The following is a 13814-nucleotide window of genomic DNA, read 5'->3' as shown; positions in this document are numbered from 1 at the left end:
AAAGGGATTTCCTTCAGCATTCTTCATCCGTTTGTGTCATTTTGTCATTAAGATTTTTCCTTCACCCACTACTGCAGCATACATCATGGGGCAATAAGTCACCCACTTGAGCCATTGACTAGATTCCCTGTGAGTGATAGTAATGTATATCCTTGTAGACCAATACTATTTTGCTTTTACTCCCCTTTTCCAATATTTAAGGCGGAGGTGACTTGTGGTTGGCTTATGGTGGAGCTGCCTTATTTTTGCTCATTCTCATAACGTCTGAAAAATAACTTTTGACTGTTCAAATTCATGTTTTATAGACACAAGTCTATTTGTGATCGATATTCAATGGGGCCACTAGAAAGAAACGCATACCTCAATTTGCTATTTCCGTGATATACACCCTCTTATGCTTCCTCAGTTGTTGGCACAGGAGGCCAAAAAGCCGCTCAGCATTGGCCTCTGGCCAAAAAGGAGATGGCGTTTTTTTGTTACTAATCTAAACAGGCACTTTTTGCCACATTAAAGTAATTTTTGGTATGTTCAGAAGTTCATATTGTAGAAAACAGTCTGACCAGTGTTGTTGATTCGTTGAGTAAATGGGAAAAAAACAGTCATTGCCACCTGAATTTCAATCAACCAGTTTGTTGTAATTGAATTCCCTTCAAGCTGGGATCACAAGTGCTGGTTATTTATTCTTGCATGGAGACCTTGCGTTCGGTGACTTTGGCCGCTCATGTTTCAAGTACCTCATTGTTGAACCCCTTTTAGTTTTGCTTCCTAAGAATTTAATTTTGGTAAAGTCCTTGGTTATTTAAAACAAAACCCTCTGGCAGTTGAGTAGATCTCGCTAGTAATTTTTACACAGACCTAATGTATGATGCTGTGGCATTCATACCTAATAATATTTTAATGTATTGTAATCTTGACGATTAATTTAATTTTGCTCCTCTCCTATTAACAAAGTTTTCTGGGAATAGATGTCCTTGACTCGTGGAGTCCATGCCTTCTAATGACAATCGATGGCACACTAGCTTGTTATAATTAAAAGCGAATTGATAAATCATACATTTCATATCATACTTGTTGCTTTGTCAGTCAAGGACCATTAAGTAACCTCTTTGGGCTTTTTCAGTTGCACTGACTTATAAGAATTGAAGCATTGAAGACCTTTCTAGTACAGAGAATTTCGTTACACTGGGTCACTAATTTTCACTTGTTCGTTCTTGAGGTGGCCTTAAGCAATCACTCAGACAAAATAGTATAATTCGCAGATTTGTTTTATTATGGTGGAATACATAATTTCCAACATCGGCCGTAATCATACGCTTTCGAATTAAATGTAACTCCTTTATATTGTTGGCCAGGTTCATGTTTCAAGCAAAAACTTTCTTTTGATGAATATTGTGGCAAGTGCTCTGCCATTATGTACGCATCAGATCCTAGTCTCTGGTTCATTCAAATGCTCTATGCGTCCAGTTTCATACTGCATATTCCTAGCGTTCTAGTGCAATACTCAAGTACTAACATGTGTACACCAATAACTACTTGAGTTTTACCTTTTTTGTCTCTAGTATTTCACTCATGTAACTTCAAGTCTCACAATGTAATTGAAAATTATGGAATTTCAGACCTTTTTGTGACACCTGCTTCAACCTATGGTGCAAGGGGTTCATTTAACAAGTTTGATTTCAGCGCCCTGACGAAGTTCAGCAGGTGCAAAGACTTAAGGAGGATGTTGGGCAGAAATCATCTGGTCAGCATGATTTGATATGTTAGAAGTGTTCAAGGACTTTCTAAGTAGAGACCTAAGAAAAATCCAGCATCCCTAGTGGAAGGAGTTGGTGGGGCTGCAAATGGATGACTTCTCATTTATGTCAGTGTTACAGGCAGTGAGTCTCACTTTTCATGGGCAGACGTGACAGCGCATCTGTCACCGGATAATTATGTGAGAATCCCTAGGAAAAGTGCTTTGACTCCACCCACATGTTAAGAGGTTATGGACACATGTTTTGATTGTTGAGGGTAAGTACTCTTTTTGAGGAAGCATACACTTCCTAAATAAAGAAGTGATCAGTTTGTTTTTGTATCCAGCTGCCTGAACTTGAACTTTCATGGGCACACACAAGACATTGGAATGCTATTAAGGAGCCTTAGATAACTAGATAATTTATGGTGTTTTTCTCCAACAGCAGGAATGGATGAAAGGAGGGCAGTCATTATCCTGCATGGATTTTTAGGTCTGGCTTGACAGCACAACTGTCAACTGATCTTTTAAACAACATCAATATTATTCTACAGATATTTGGTTCCACTCAAATACATATCCATTCCTATGCTATCTACTTGTAATGCTTCACATTACTACACAGCATTCCTTTAAAGCCATACCTATTGCCAGTGCTTGTTTAGGTCTGGGGTTAGCCATGGCCATGGACCATGTTTGCTCAGATGGTGCCTCAGGTGAATCCAAACCACCACCTCTCTTGATCCTCCTCCCCCTCTTCACTGGGATTTACACTAATGCCTTTTCTAGCTCTGTATATACAAGTTGCACGACTAAGTAGCATTGCTACTGTTCTAGGTGTTTTCTCTGGAAATTAGAAACTCATGGTCTGCTGCCTCACACCACTGTGCCCTTCTTTCACCAGTGCCCCTCTTTCATACTTGTGAATATAAGGAACGGACAAAACGGAGAAGTAGTGGAGAAACTGAGGGGCTTTCATTTTTATTAATTTGGAATGGGAGCACTTTTAAGCAGGATAAAGCCAGATAAAACATGTTTTAAAATGAAAAATTGGCGCTCTTGCCTAAACCAGGAACGTGGCCTTTATTTATGCCTCAGAAGCTGCCTACTAAAGGATGTTGTGTAGTGATCCGTGGGGGTAAGGGAAACAGTGCTGCTGACTGAAAACTGAGAGCTCTGGAAAATCTATTCCCAGAGGCATTCACTCCCAAGACTTTATATCTGTCACCTGCCCTCCCTCTTTGCTGATGTCGATGATCCTTGTGGGATCCTTTGTGCTCACCTATCAGGCCCTGGCTTATTGCCTTAAAGCACCAAACTGCATTCAGATGCTAAGCAAGATTTTTCTTCCACCCACTACAACATTCAGCATGTGACAATGGGTCAGCTATTGACTAGCTACACTGTGAGTACCCGAATTTTACTATTTCACAAGGAGCACATCCACACACAAAATAGTTTTCTTCAGTTGCAGGGACTACTATGGCAAATTGTGCTTTCTGAGACAAACATTTTTTTTTGTTTTTAGTATTGGAGGGAGCCTGGCAAGTTCCACAACAATGGTTTATAAAAACCATGGAAAAATAATAGAAGCAATGACAAAGTTAAAAGTGTGGCAACCAAGGACAGACTAATTGGATGTGCTAGTGCTTGGTTATTGTACCGAGAGCAAACTCCGGTTTTGGGACTACATTTTTTTCAATAGAAGAGTTTTATCTGAATAGGGGCTTTAAATATGGAGCAACTTAACTGTGGCGAAGGGAGCTGTCGCATTGGCAGCTCCCTTCACAGTACTGAGATCCTGGCAAGGCAGGTAGATATCGCTAAGAATGGTTCTCAGAATCCCCTATACTATAAACCAGACTGAGCAAAGTCATCCAATGACTTTCTGATCTAAAAAATGTTGGCCGTGTTAATTAAACAGAGATTAAAGTATGCAGAATGTTATGTTTGAGAGATCAAGGAAAAAGCTCTTTGTTTTTTGCCTTTATGTTTTTGTTTCTTTCTTTCAACGTCACTCGAGTAATTATTCGCTTTCTTTGTAGTTGCAGAGTTGTGGAAAAAACAGATGGGCGATGACTGGCAGCTGATAGAACCTGTGGATGGATTTCACCCAAACCAGGTAAAACATGAGATAGAATAGGTACACAAGATCCAGAAAGAAGACCTTAAATTTAGGGGCATATTTATAATGCCCTAGCGCCACCTTGTGCCACATTAGCATCATTATTTTTTACGTTAATGTGGCCCAACGAGCCCAAAATCCCAACGCTGTAGCATTTGTGAGTCACTCCGTAACATTTGTGCTACATTATGATTGCGCCAGGCATAATGTATGCAAAGGTGGCCTTCTCCGTTAGGGGAGCCAGAAAAATGTCGTAAGGATATCTATGAGATTTTCTTGCACCATTTTTTAAAGCTTTTTACATCTTTAGAATGGGGCCCTATGAACTCTGCATCAGTAGCGTCATGAGATATTAGGCTACTGCCCCATACCCTGTGCCATGTTGGGCCGTATTTTAAATACAGCGCACACATGGTGGTGGTAGGGGGGGTGCTAAAGGGCGCAGGGAAAGTGTCGCTGCACTCGGTGTAGCGCCACTTTCCATAAATCTGCCCCCTAATGTTGACATGGGTAATGTTTTTCAAAATTCAGGACCCTTTATGAAAATTGAGACGAAAGATGCACTCCATGACATGAAACGCCTTTAGACAATGGAAATAATGAAAATGTATGGACTACGAGAGCCAGTCCCTAGTGGGTGCTAGAACAATCATTCCAGCAGAAAAACAGTGATGAGAAAGTACAATTTAAGAATTAATCCAGGGCAACCTGTCTTGGCCAGAATAAGAAATAGTGTAATATCCCTGTATGGGTTGATTCGGAATCTGAGATTAAACAAATAGGCCTATAACACGACTAACATGTTACCCAGGAAAATAAGCCTCAGACTGAAACTCTTGTTATTGGAGCGCGGACGGAAACGCATTTGTTTGGACTGGTGTGTTCATGAGTGAAATCCGGACTACTGAGCGGTTAATTCTGAATGGAATGTGTGACAGGTTCAGCAGACGCTCCAATGTCAACAACTGAAACATCTAGGCTGCAAGTGTAATCTGCCACTGTGGTTTGAATGCAATTGCGCACATTGAAATTGGAGGTAGCGACAATACACACAGGGAAAGCAAACTGAACAGGCTTTGTAGTGTGTTAAATAACCCCTCTCAGAACCTGAATGCCTATTCAAATGTGAATAGTGCCTGACATGCTCATTCTGCTCCACTCTCTGCAGATTGCCTTGGCCCTACAAGCACAGATTGTGTGGGAGGAAGCTTTGCAGAACTGGCCTGAGGTGCTTGGGAAGGAGAATCCGTTCAACAAAGCCATTGAAAAGAAATTTGGAAACCAAGGCGGCCATTGACCTTGTCGCTGTCTCCTCTGAGGTCGCCTTTGCCTCCAGTGCCCAGACAAGTTTGCTTTACTCATTGCCTTCAATGTACAGGACAGAAGAGGTGCCAAATTGAAGACTTTGCAGATTGAAGAAAGTGCTAATTTAAGACTGGCATTGCCACAATTTTGGACTGAGCGTGGTATTAAATATTTAAAGACTTGGCGTGGTCATATTTTAATCATCTTAGACGGCGATAAATGGTTGCCTGTCACAGGAACTGTAAAAGAATGTCTTTCATTTACCTGTAAATGCAGCAGCGTTTATTACATTATTTAACAAAAAAACAACAAAACACACACAAATAAACATAACACAAGTAAAACACAATTAGGCACACCAAAACAGATCGCCACAGTACAACACAAATCACATTGCTATAATACACAAAACACAGCAGGACGAAAAAAACAAAAACATCACCACAATTGCAAAATAGCGTAGCCCCCCTGGGCAGGAGATGAAAAATAAAACAATATTTTAATATAATTTTATTTTTCATCAGCTGGCTCAGCCAGCAGTACAGGGAGGGGCGAGGAGTGGCTGAGCCACAGGAGGTGGGAGGAGGGGAGAGTGCACCTATGTGCGCATGTGTGTTTGGCCGGTCAAACACACATACGCACTTAGGTTTCTCCAGCCCTGCTGTCAGGGGTGGCTTCTCTGTCAGGGCGGAGGACCATCGCCCATCCACCAGCAGCAGCAGGAGCTGCAACCTTTAGAAACAAAACAACAATAAACACTGTGTTGTTTTGTTTCTAAAGGGGCAGGGCCATGGGGGAGACGAGCATGGAGGGGAGTGCACAGAGCACTCCCCCCAGAACGCATGTATATTTGTCCGGCTGTCTCAGGCCTGCCAAACATACATGCGCATAAGGGCTCTCTCCAACCCAGTACTGTGGTGCTGAGTTGGAGAGAGCCTGCACAGGCTCCCAGTCTGCGCTGGAGCGCCCAGGCGGGGCGCTCCAGCCAATCATGGCACTGCTTTGAGCAGCGTCATGATTGGCACAGGGCAGGCTGGGAGGTAATTTTTTTATATATCTATATATATATATATAAATATACAAATTTGTTTAGCCTCCCCCTGCCCCGCCACCATGCCGAATCGCCAGCCGTGAATGCCTGCTGTGTTTAACAGCCAGGCTGGAGAAACCACACAGACCCCAGGGCTGTGTCTGAGCGGCAGTCACTGCTGCTCAGACCAATCCTGACGCTGCTTTCATGCTAGATTTATCATGAAAGCAGTGCCACGTTTGCTGGGGTGCCAGTGCTGGCATCCCAGTGAATGCTGCAACACTAGAAGATCAGTGACGAACAAGGCAGCAGGAGACAGCGGGAAGCGGCAACGAAACCGTAAGTATTTTTAAAACAAATTTCCCTGTTTCCCCCATTCCCGTTGTCTCCCTGTCCCCTTTTACAATTGCAGGGACCGCTGCTGAACAAAATGGCACACAACAAATATGCACAAACATTTTTGTCACACATTACTACCTCCATAAACTTGCTTTCATAGTACACTGATAAAAAGTGTTTGCACCAAGAACAGCCCTAGCTTACCACCAAAGACAATGTTTGGTGACGTGGCCGTTTAAGTGGTGAAAATAACTGCTGCTCCTAACTGTTTTGCTCAAAAACATACCTATGACAAAGCAAAACAAATAGACTTTATGATGGTGCACAGAAAAAGTGTGATCAAGTGCCTCAAGTGTTTTCTTTGTGCATGTGTGCTTGCACACATCCTGGCCATATGCATTATCTGAAGTCAATCAGGGCCACTGGAATTATGCAGCCGGAGACTGCCAAATTATGGAGCAATGTTGAGTAAATTATGCAGCAAGAAAATGTACATTATGCAGCATCAAGCAGCACATTTTGTGGTAGTATTACTTCATTATTTTGTCATTTTTAGGGTCGAGCCTGCGTTGCATGCGCTTGCGCATGCATATCGCAGCGAGACGCTTTAGTTATTAGAAAAGGGCTCGGAGCCCTGTCGACATCACGTCAGTGTCTTTCATTTCGTTTGTGGGCTTGCCTATTAAAATTCGCTTGCTTTCATTAGTCGAAGGCATGCGCACGTCATGCCTTTTCCAGTGGCTAGCCCTCCTCGATCACATCGACCAAGTACAGAAAACATGCGAGGCTCGCTGTTTTCTGTCCGGCTCGTGGACTAATTTTTCTCTATTTTACTAGCGCGATTTCACTAGGCAGAAGTCGAGCGCTTTACACAGTTGTTTGCACTTTTTCGGTTACGTACATAAATACACTTTTGCTGATAGGTGAAAAGTCGGGTTAGGAGTTTACAACGCTATCAGCTCTAACATGAGCAAACGCGAGACCCGTTGCATTGCAAATGCTTGTTAAACTTGCTACACTGTCTGGGCATTGCTTGCGCCTTGATAGTACCAGGTTAACACTCCAATATAGCAATAAGCAACAGAAAGTTGTCCAGTCCTCCTTTGCTAAGGGCCTTCTAATGTGCGGCAGCACGCATCACTGCGTTTTTCCTAACTTTTGAACCATGTGAGCTTAGAACAATTTTCTTTTTAATCTGCAGATTATGCGTCAGATGATGGATTATGTGGCAAATCTATAATTATGTGAAAATCATTGCAGTTGCACAATCACATACTTCCACTGGACCTGGTCATACTACAACGTACTGTGGGATAATGGCTAGGGAATGCATTTCATGAATAAAAGTTACATAACTGTGGATGTTGTATGGTACAATTTATGGGTACCCAGTGGCAGAAATGAGGTGGATAAAAGCGGGATTTTGGTTACAGGCTGGCATCAGTGAAATTTGCTGGCTGCATCCTGGTGCAGTTTGCTGACACCAGCACATCTTCAGCAGTAGTCATACTTTGCCTGTTTTGTCTTCAGAGCAACAGGTGAGAGGAGCCTCATGTTTCAGTTCTAAACCAACACTTGCTTACTTTAATGACCACTCCTTTTGTTTATGTTTAATCCTGGATCGCTGATAGCTGTAGCTTAACACATTGATTCTAATGCCACAGAGGAAACAAATACACCCAGCCTGTCACTTCATAAGTGCTTAAGAGCTAAACTTTGATTTGGAGGCAGATATGCATTTCTCAAGCTTTGTGCATAGGATTAATGTATGCAATGTAAGGAGTCTACATCAGTAATTACACAAATAACCATTTATATAGCACTTACTAACAAATCTGTATTACTACTCAAGGGAACGGTTGTTAGTAATCTTACAGTAATGTTAGACTGAGGAAAAACCAGCAAGCTTCAGTTTGCATGCATCTCTTTGATGAAAGCTCATAAATAACTGAGCTGTTTTACAAGGATCATACCAAGTGACATGCATGCAACACAAGGACCTCGGCAGCAAAAGCAGTAATCCACTGAGCAGGTTATATAAAATACAAATCTGTGCCCTGCATGTAACACGTTGTGCTTTGAAGCAGGCACATTAACCCAACATGCTACTTTATGAATAGTTGAACTTGTTATTCGATTACAAATAGACCTCTCAAGCAAACTCAAGCAAGTACATTGCCCCATTGAGATACTTTACAGCTTTATACCATGGAAATTACTGGATACACAGATCTCTGCAACAAGTGCCTTAACCCCATAAGATATTTTGAAATGCAACCTGTTTCTGAATGTGTACACCAGAACGATTTACTGCCACATTTGTCCTTATTACTAAATTCTTTCATGCAGAACATTTAATTGAATGTATAAGCTGACTGTCTAACTCCACTCCTTGTGACTCCACCCCTCATGATATCACCTCCTTACTGTTGCAACTACTGGGACACAATTTTTTTTTTTTTTTCCATTTCCAACACAGTGGGTGCTGATACCACGTGGTGTCCTCTCTTTCATGCTACCCATTTCCATGGATGGAAAATGGCCAGCACATTTTTATGCTGTGTGTATACATTCCCAATGTGGGCTTTTTACAAGTACAAGAACAGGTTCATCTCAAACAGAAGAGCCTGTTTTTTAACACATGGCCCCTCTTCATCAAAAGAGCAGTAACCAATCAAATAACAAGAAACAGGCCTTGTCAAAAGGGACATAAGCTATATTTACTTCACCTCATCCAAGCCCACTTACCAATCTCACTTCCACAATATGTCTGAGCAGGTAAACCAAAATTGACTGTATACTTTCCTTTACAAGTACTCGTGGATCAGCGTTCTCTCACAAACCCCTACCCAGGAGGTACTGTACTGAATAGAGAAGCTCAACAGGTGGGTAAATAGAACAAGTCTTTGGCCCAGATCAACCAAGATTTTGCCTCTGGGTTGCATCACTTTTGTGGCACAGACCCAAATGTAAAATTCATTTTGGCATCTACTTAGCCACGCATAGTTGATTTTTGTGGCTTTGCGTGCTTTAGTAAATACAAAGTAATGCAGCATACAGTACTACTTTGCATTTTCTAGTACAAATAGAAAGAGGAGTATAGCCCTACCCAAATAACAGTATATCAGCTTGGAAAGTCATCTTGTCAGTAATTCCCCTATAGTTTCTACATCATAGGACATTAGAATACTGACGAGCCATTCGCCAGACCAAATGGCAATCTTTAAAACTGAAAAGAGCCTTAAGGTATAACAGAGGCAGTAAAATATTTTGATCCTATGTAATTCAACCTGGTACTAAGCACTTGCAATATTCACAGTTGAAAATGCAGTAGCTCAGGCATGTTGAAATTAGGCAAAAAGTGGATATCTATCCAGATCCCCCTGTTGAGGGTTCATAAATCAATACATAGTCACAGCTCACCAGAACTCTTTACCAAAATAACTACAAGAGAAAGCCATGGTAAAGATTTAATATGCTTAAAATCTTCTTAGAACGCAGGTCTTCTAGCATTACTCTTAATTTCTCATGACAAGCTAAAGGAACATTACAGACCCTGGCTAGATTTACTAAAATGTTTCTTCATGATTGTGCCACTTCTCTGGCACAGCTACAAAACAAAATGCTAGTCAAGGTTCACAAAACCACACAAGTGCCTATTTGCATTGTCTTGCGTGGCTTTGTAAAAAATTAAACCAACAACAACAAAAGTAATGCAAAGCCCTGGGCTGTGCTGCATTACACTGAGTCGAGTAGGTGCTACATGGTTTGAGCATGGGTATTCCCATGCATCCACCCATGTATTTTGACCCAAAGCCAGATTTAATGAAGGCAGTAAATCTGAATTTACACCTCAATGGGGTACCTATCCAAGAGCAAACGTAGGAGCAATCTTGATTTCTCCTTATTGTCTTCTTACCATGCGTGCTATGTTCTGCAGCAAACATGGAAAGAGGAATATGCCAAGGATTGTTTTTGTGCAGAAAGCCATACATTCTGCATAAAAACAATCCTGCTTTTAACACAGACACCCTTGCACCATGGTGTTAGGGTGCTGCACTGGCACTAGGCTGCCCAAGGAGCACTAGTGTAATGAGAGAGCACAAATGCACCATATCTTAGTAGTGCTTTCTGCTCTCTATCTTTCACGCAGCGCAGCAAGTTGCCTTGCTATGTTGCGGAAAAGGTTAGTAAATCAGAGTCTCTGAGCCTAACTGGCATAGCATTGTGCTTAAATTTGTTTTGTTCAAATAGCATGAACAGCCACAAATTCTCCTGAAAAACCTTGATAAATTTACTTGCCAAGACAGAAAAACAACTTTCTCCATCCACTCATTCACAAACAGAATACACAGGTGGAAAGACTGAATCCTTGCTTTCAGAAAAGATGCATTCATTATAACAAACTGAGCCTGGATGTTCCAAAAGTCAGTAAGGGAATTGCTTTGAGTGTCTGGAATTTATTTTCCAGAGTATTTGAAACATCTGCTTTGTGGCTCCTTCCATTTTGATCATCCTGAAGGGCCTCAGGCTTGCTGAGGAGTTCTCATTTTAAGGGGAGCTGAGGCTGCAACTAACACATTGATCACTCATTAACTGCCTGTGCTCCTATTTCCCAATGGACAGAGCCTCATGGGCCTTGCTTGGAAGATGATAATTCCCACTTTAAAGGGAGGAGATACATTTTTTGCACTTTCTGACCTCACTGTCTGACCTCTCCAGGCATACTATCTTTATGGAGGAGGCCTGAGAAGCCATCAACTGGAACCTCACTTGTTCCCTGGTCCTGTTGTGATGACTCATAAAATCAGGTGGACTTAGTGGTGCTGAATGTGAGATGGAGCTGGCAGCTGGTGATAGGAGTGTTTTCTGTTGCCAGAAGCTTTCCCAGAGACAGTGCTTGATCTTAAGAGAAGCCACGGAGGCTACATGAACATGTATGCTATTGTGTAAACCAGCTCAGGATACAGTGGTGTTAAGTATAACTGGTCTATATTTCTAAATCTTTTATTCTGTGATGTTTGTAGTCTATTGATCTTGTGGACCTCATTTGAGGTCCAAATAAAGAAATGCAACTTGATTTGACTTGGCAAAGGATAACTGAAGAAAAACAGAAAGACTGTACCAGTTGTGATTATGAAGGTACCAAAGAGAGGCTTTTGACTTGAAGCTCCAGTCTGTGTGGCTGTCCTAAGATCTGCAGTAGGATTGAATAGGACAGTTCACCCACCTGGATATGGTGCTACTCCACTGTTGGAATGACCTCCAAACACTGCATGATCATGGGAAACAAACTTCCAAGGATGCCAGTGCTAAGTATTATCTTATCTGAGCATTTTGTAATCCTCTTCAGCTTGTCGAGATTAAGTGGTTAAGGCAGATTACTTCTAAATACAAATGGAGACAAGCTTCTTTGACGTCCTCTGGTGACAAGGATTCTCACTAAATGACTCATTGATCTGCTCCTTCTGTGAATCTTCAGCAGTGAGTGACAGTTGTGCTCCATAAGAGGAATGTGGAAGGAGTAAGGAGAGGACTAGTCAGGGTGGAACTACAACAGGTGCCCCCAACAGAAAATAAACCTCACATCTCCAGTGCACTTCTCAGAGCGACTAGAGCAGACTTAAATTCGGCCTGTAGGGAGAGAGGAGAGCACATTCTTTGGTGCAAAAATTAATTTGGAAGCTTCATGTCCAGGAGTGAGTAGTTCAGTACCATGGTACAACAGCAGCTCATGAACCCCTTTCCCACACAGGAAGTGGAACTAAATCACGGTGCAGCAGTGTCTCATGAGGAATGAAAGGTTTGATCCCAAAAGGACCCTTGTGGTTATCACTACCCCCCTGGATAGTCACATCCAGCTTAAATAGACTGTGAGGGAGAAAAGAGGGGAGAAAAAAGGTTTGAACTCTGAACCTATACCCCTTATGTAGGGCAAGTGAGGGTGAACTCCACACAGGAGCGGGGAAGGGTGTCCTTCCACAGGATCTCTTGCAGTTTCATTGATGTAGAACTTACCTGGTACCACGCCTGATTTTCTGAGCCCACATACCTTTTCCAGTAAAGGACCATCTTGCTTTGCACACATACAAGACTACTCCAGGAGGACCTTCATCTGACAGTAGTGCACGGCTCAAATTACACTCCCTAAAGGAGCTCTACACTAATGCTGTGCAGAGTCGCTATTGCAAACAGCCGTGACATAATGTGAGTGGCTCATAATTGGAGCATTGCAGCATAAGAGGAGAGAAGGGTAAGAAACTGCAATAATTCAAAGATCGCCATGGTCCTGGAAAGAAAGTTGCTCAGCATTAAAAAAAAGTAGGCTCCAGCAAAGGTTTATGTGAGCCGGGTCTCAGACTCGGTAGTAATTAAAAACAGGCATTAAAACGGGTCCCTTTGAGGCTCTAAATTTTAATGGGAAAAACGAAACACTAATTGTTCTCTGAACAACAAATGTAAAAATCGTTAAGGTAATCCATGTAAGTGATTTACTTCCTATTTACATTTCATATGTTTGACTTAATCTTGAATTCCCCAAGTGTTAACCATTTCCATTATGATGCGTTTCTGTACTTTTTGTGCTGCATATTACACCTGTAAAGTGTGGTCTTTGAACTGAGCTGCATCCAGGTGTTTAGAACGGGCCGCAATTGAGAGTACTGGGGTTGAGGCTGTAGTCAGTGTGAGTTTCCCACAGTGTTCTTCCGTGTGGTCATAACGAAGTTGAGCGTACATGTGGTCATCCAATTTGTGACCTGTTTGCATTGTGAACAGGCCTCAGTAATGTTTAGTTCAGCCTCTCAATTTCAGAATGTAAACATTTTCAGTATTTTAGTTTACTTGTTTAAACCACACCCTTATCTATGTAGGCCACGCTCCTTTGAGACCGTCCACTTTTTTGATCATACATAAAGGCTTTGCTTTCAGGGCGCACTGGCCGCAGTGAAAATGGGAAATGGTAATGTGAATGAGGGCAGGCATGTCAGAAGTTCTTGCAGCACTGCCCAACAAACTAGGGCAGCAACCTTGGTAGGAGGAAGAGGCCCTCTAGTAAAGCTTAGAAATATGTCCTGTAAAGAAAGAGATAAAAACATCAGATCTGCCACCATCAGTGGAATTAGCCAAGTTAGTTTGCCTCATCATTGATCAAAATGGTAGTTTTGCTTTAAAATCTAAAAAATAAATATAGGTGTAGGTAGGGTGACCAGGGGTCCCGGAATTCCCCAGACAGTACAGTTTTTTGACAAGTGATCCAACACTTTTCTCCAAATTACAGAATT

General features: G+C 42.0%; 1 protein-coding gene across 2 annotated transcripts in view; it reads left to right on the top strand.

The window, feature by feature from the left end:
- AOAH (acyloxyacyl hydrolase) overlaps positions 1–5346 on the top strand; it is an 845303-nt gene extending 839957 nt beyond the window's left edge. For both annotated transcript variants that reach the window (XM_069215577.1, XM_069215569.1), the window contains exons 20-21: positions 3778–3854; positions 5026–5346. In XM_069215577.1, the coding sequence (XP_069071678.1) occupies positions 3778–3854; positions 5026–5154 (206 nt within the window). In that variant the 3' untranslated portion in view covers positions 5155–5346. The remainder of the gene's footprint in view (positions 1–3777; positions 3855–5025) is intronic.
- Positions 5347–13814: the final 8468 nt, after the last annotated feature.

Source organism: Pleurodeles waltl, chromosome 2_1, assembly GCF_031143425.1.
Source record: "Pleurodeles waltl isolate 20211129_DDA chromosome 2_1, aPleWal1.hap1.20221129, whole genome shotgun sequence".
NCBI classification, from domain to species: Eukaryota; Metazoa; Chordata; class Amphibia; order Caudata; family Salamandridae; genus Pleurodeles; species Pleurodeles waltl.
The sequence above is the reverse complement of the archived record's forward strand: the minus strand, read 5'-3'. Positions and strand labels throughout refer to the sequence as shown.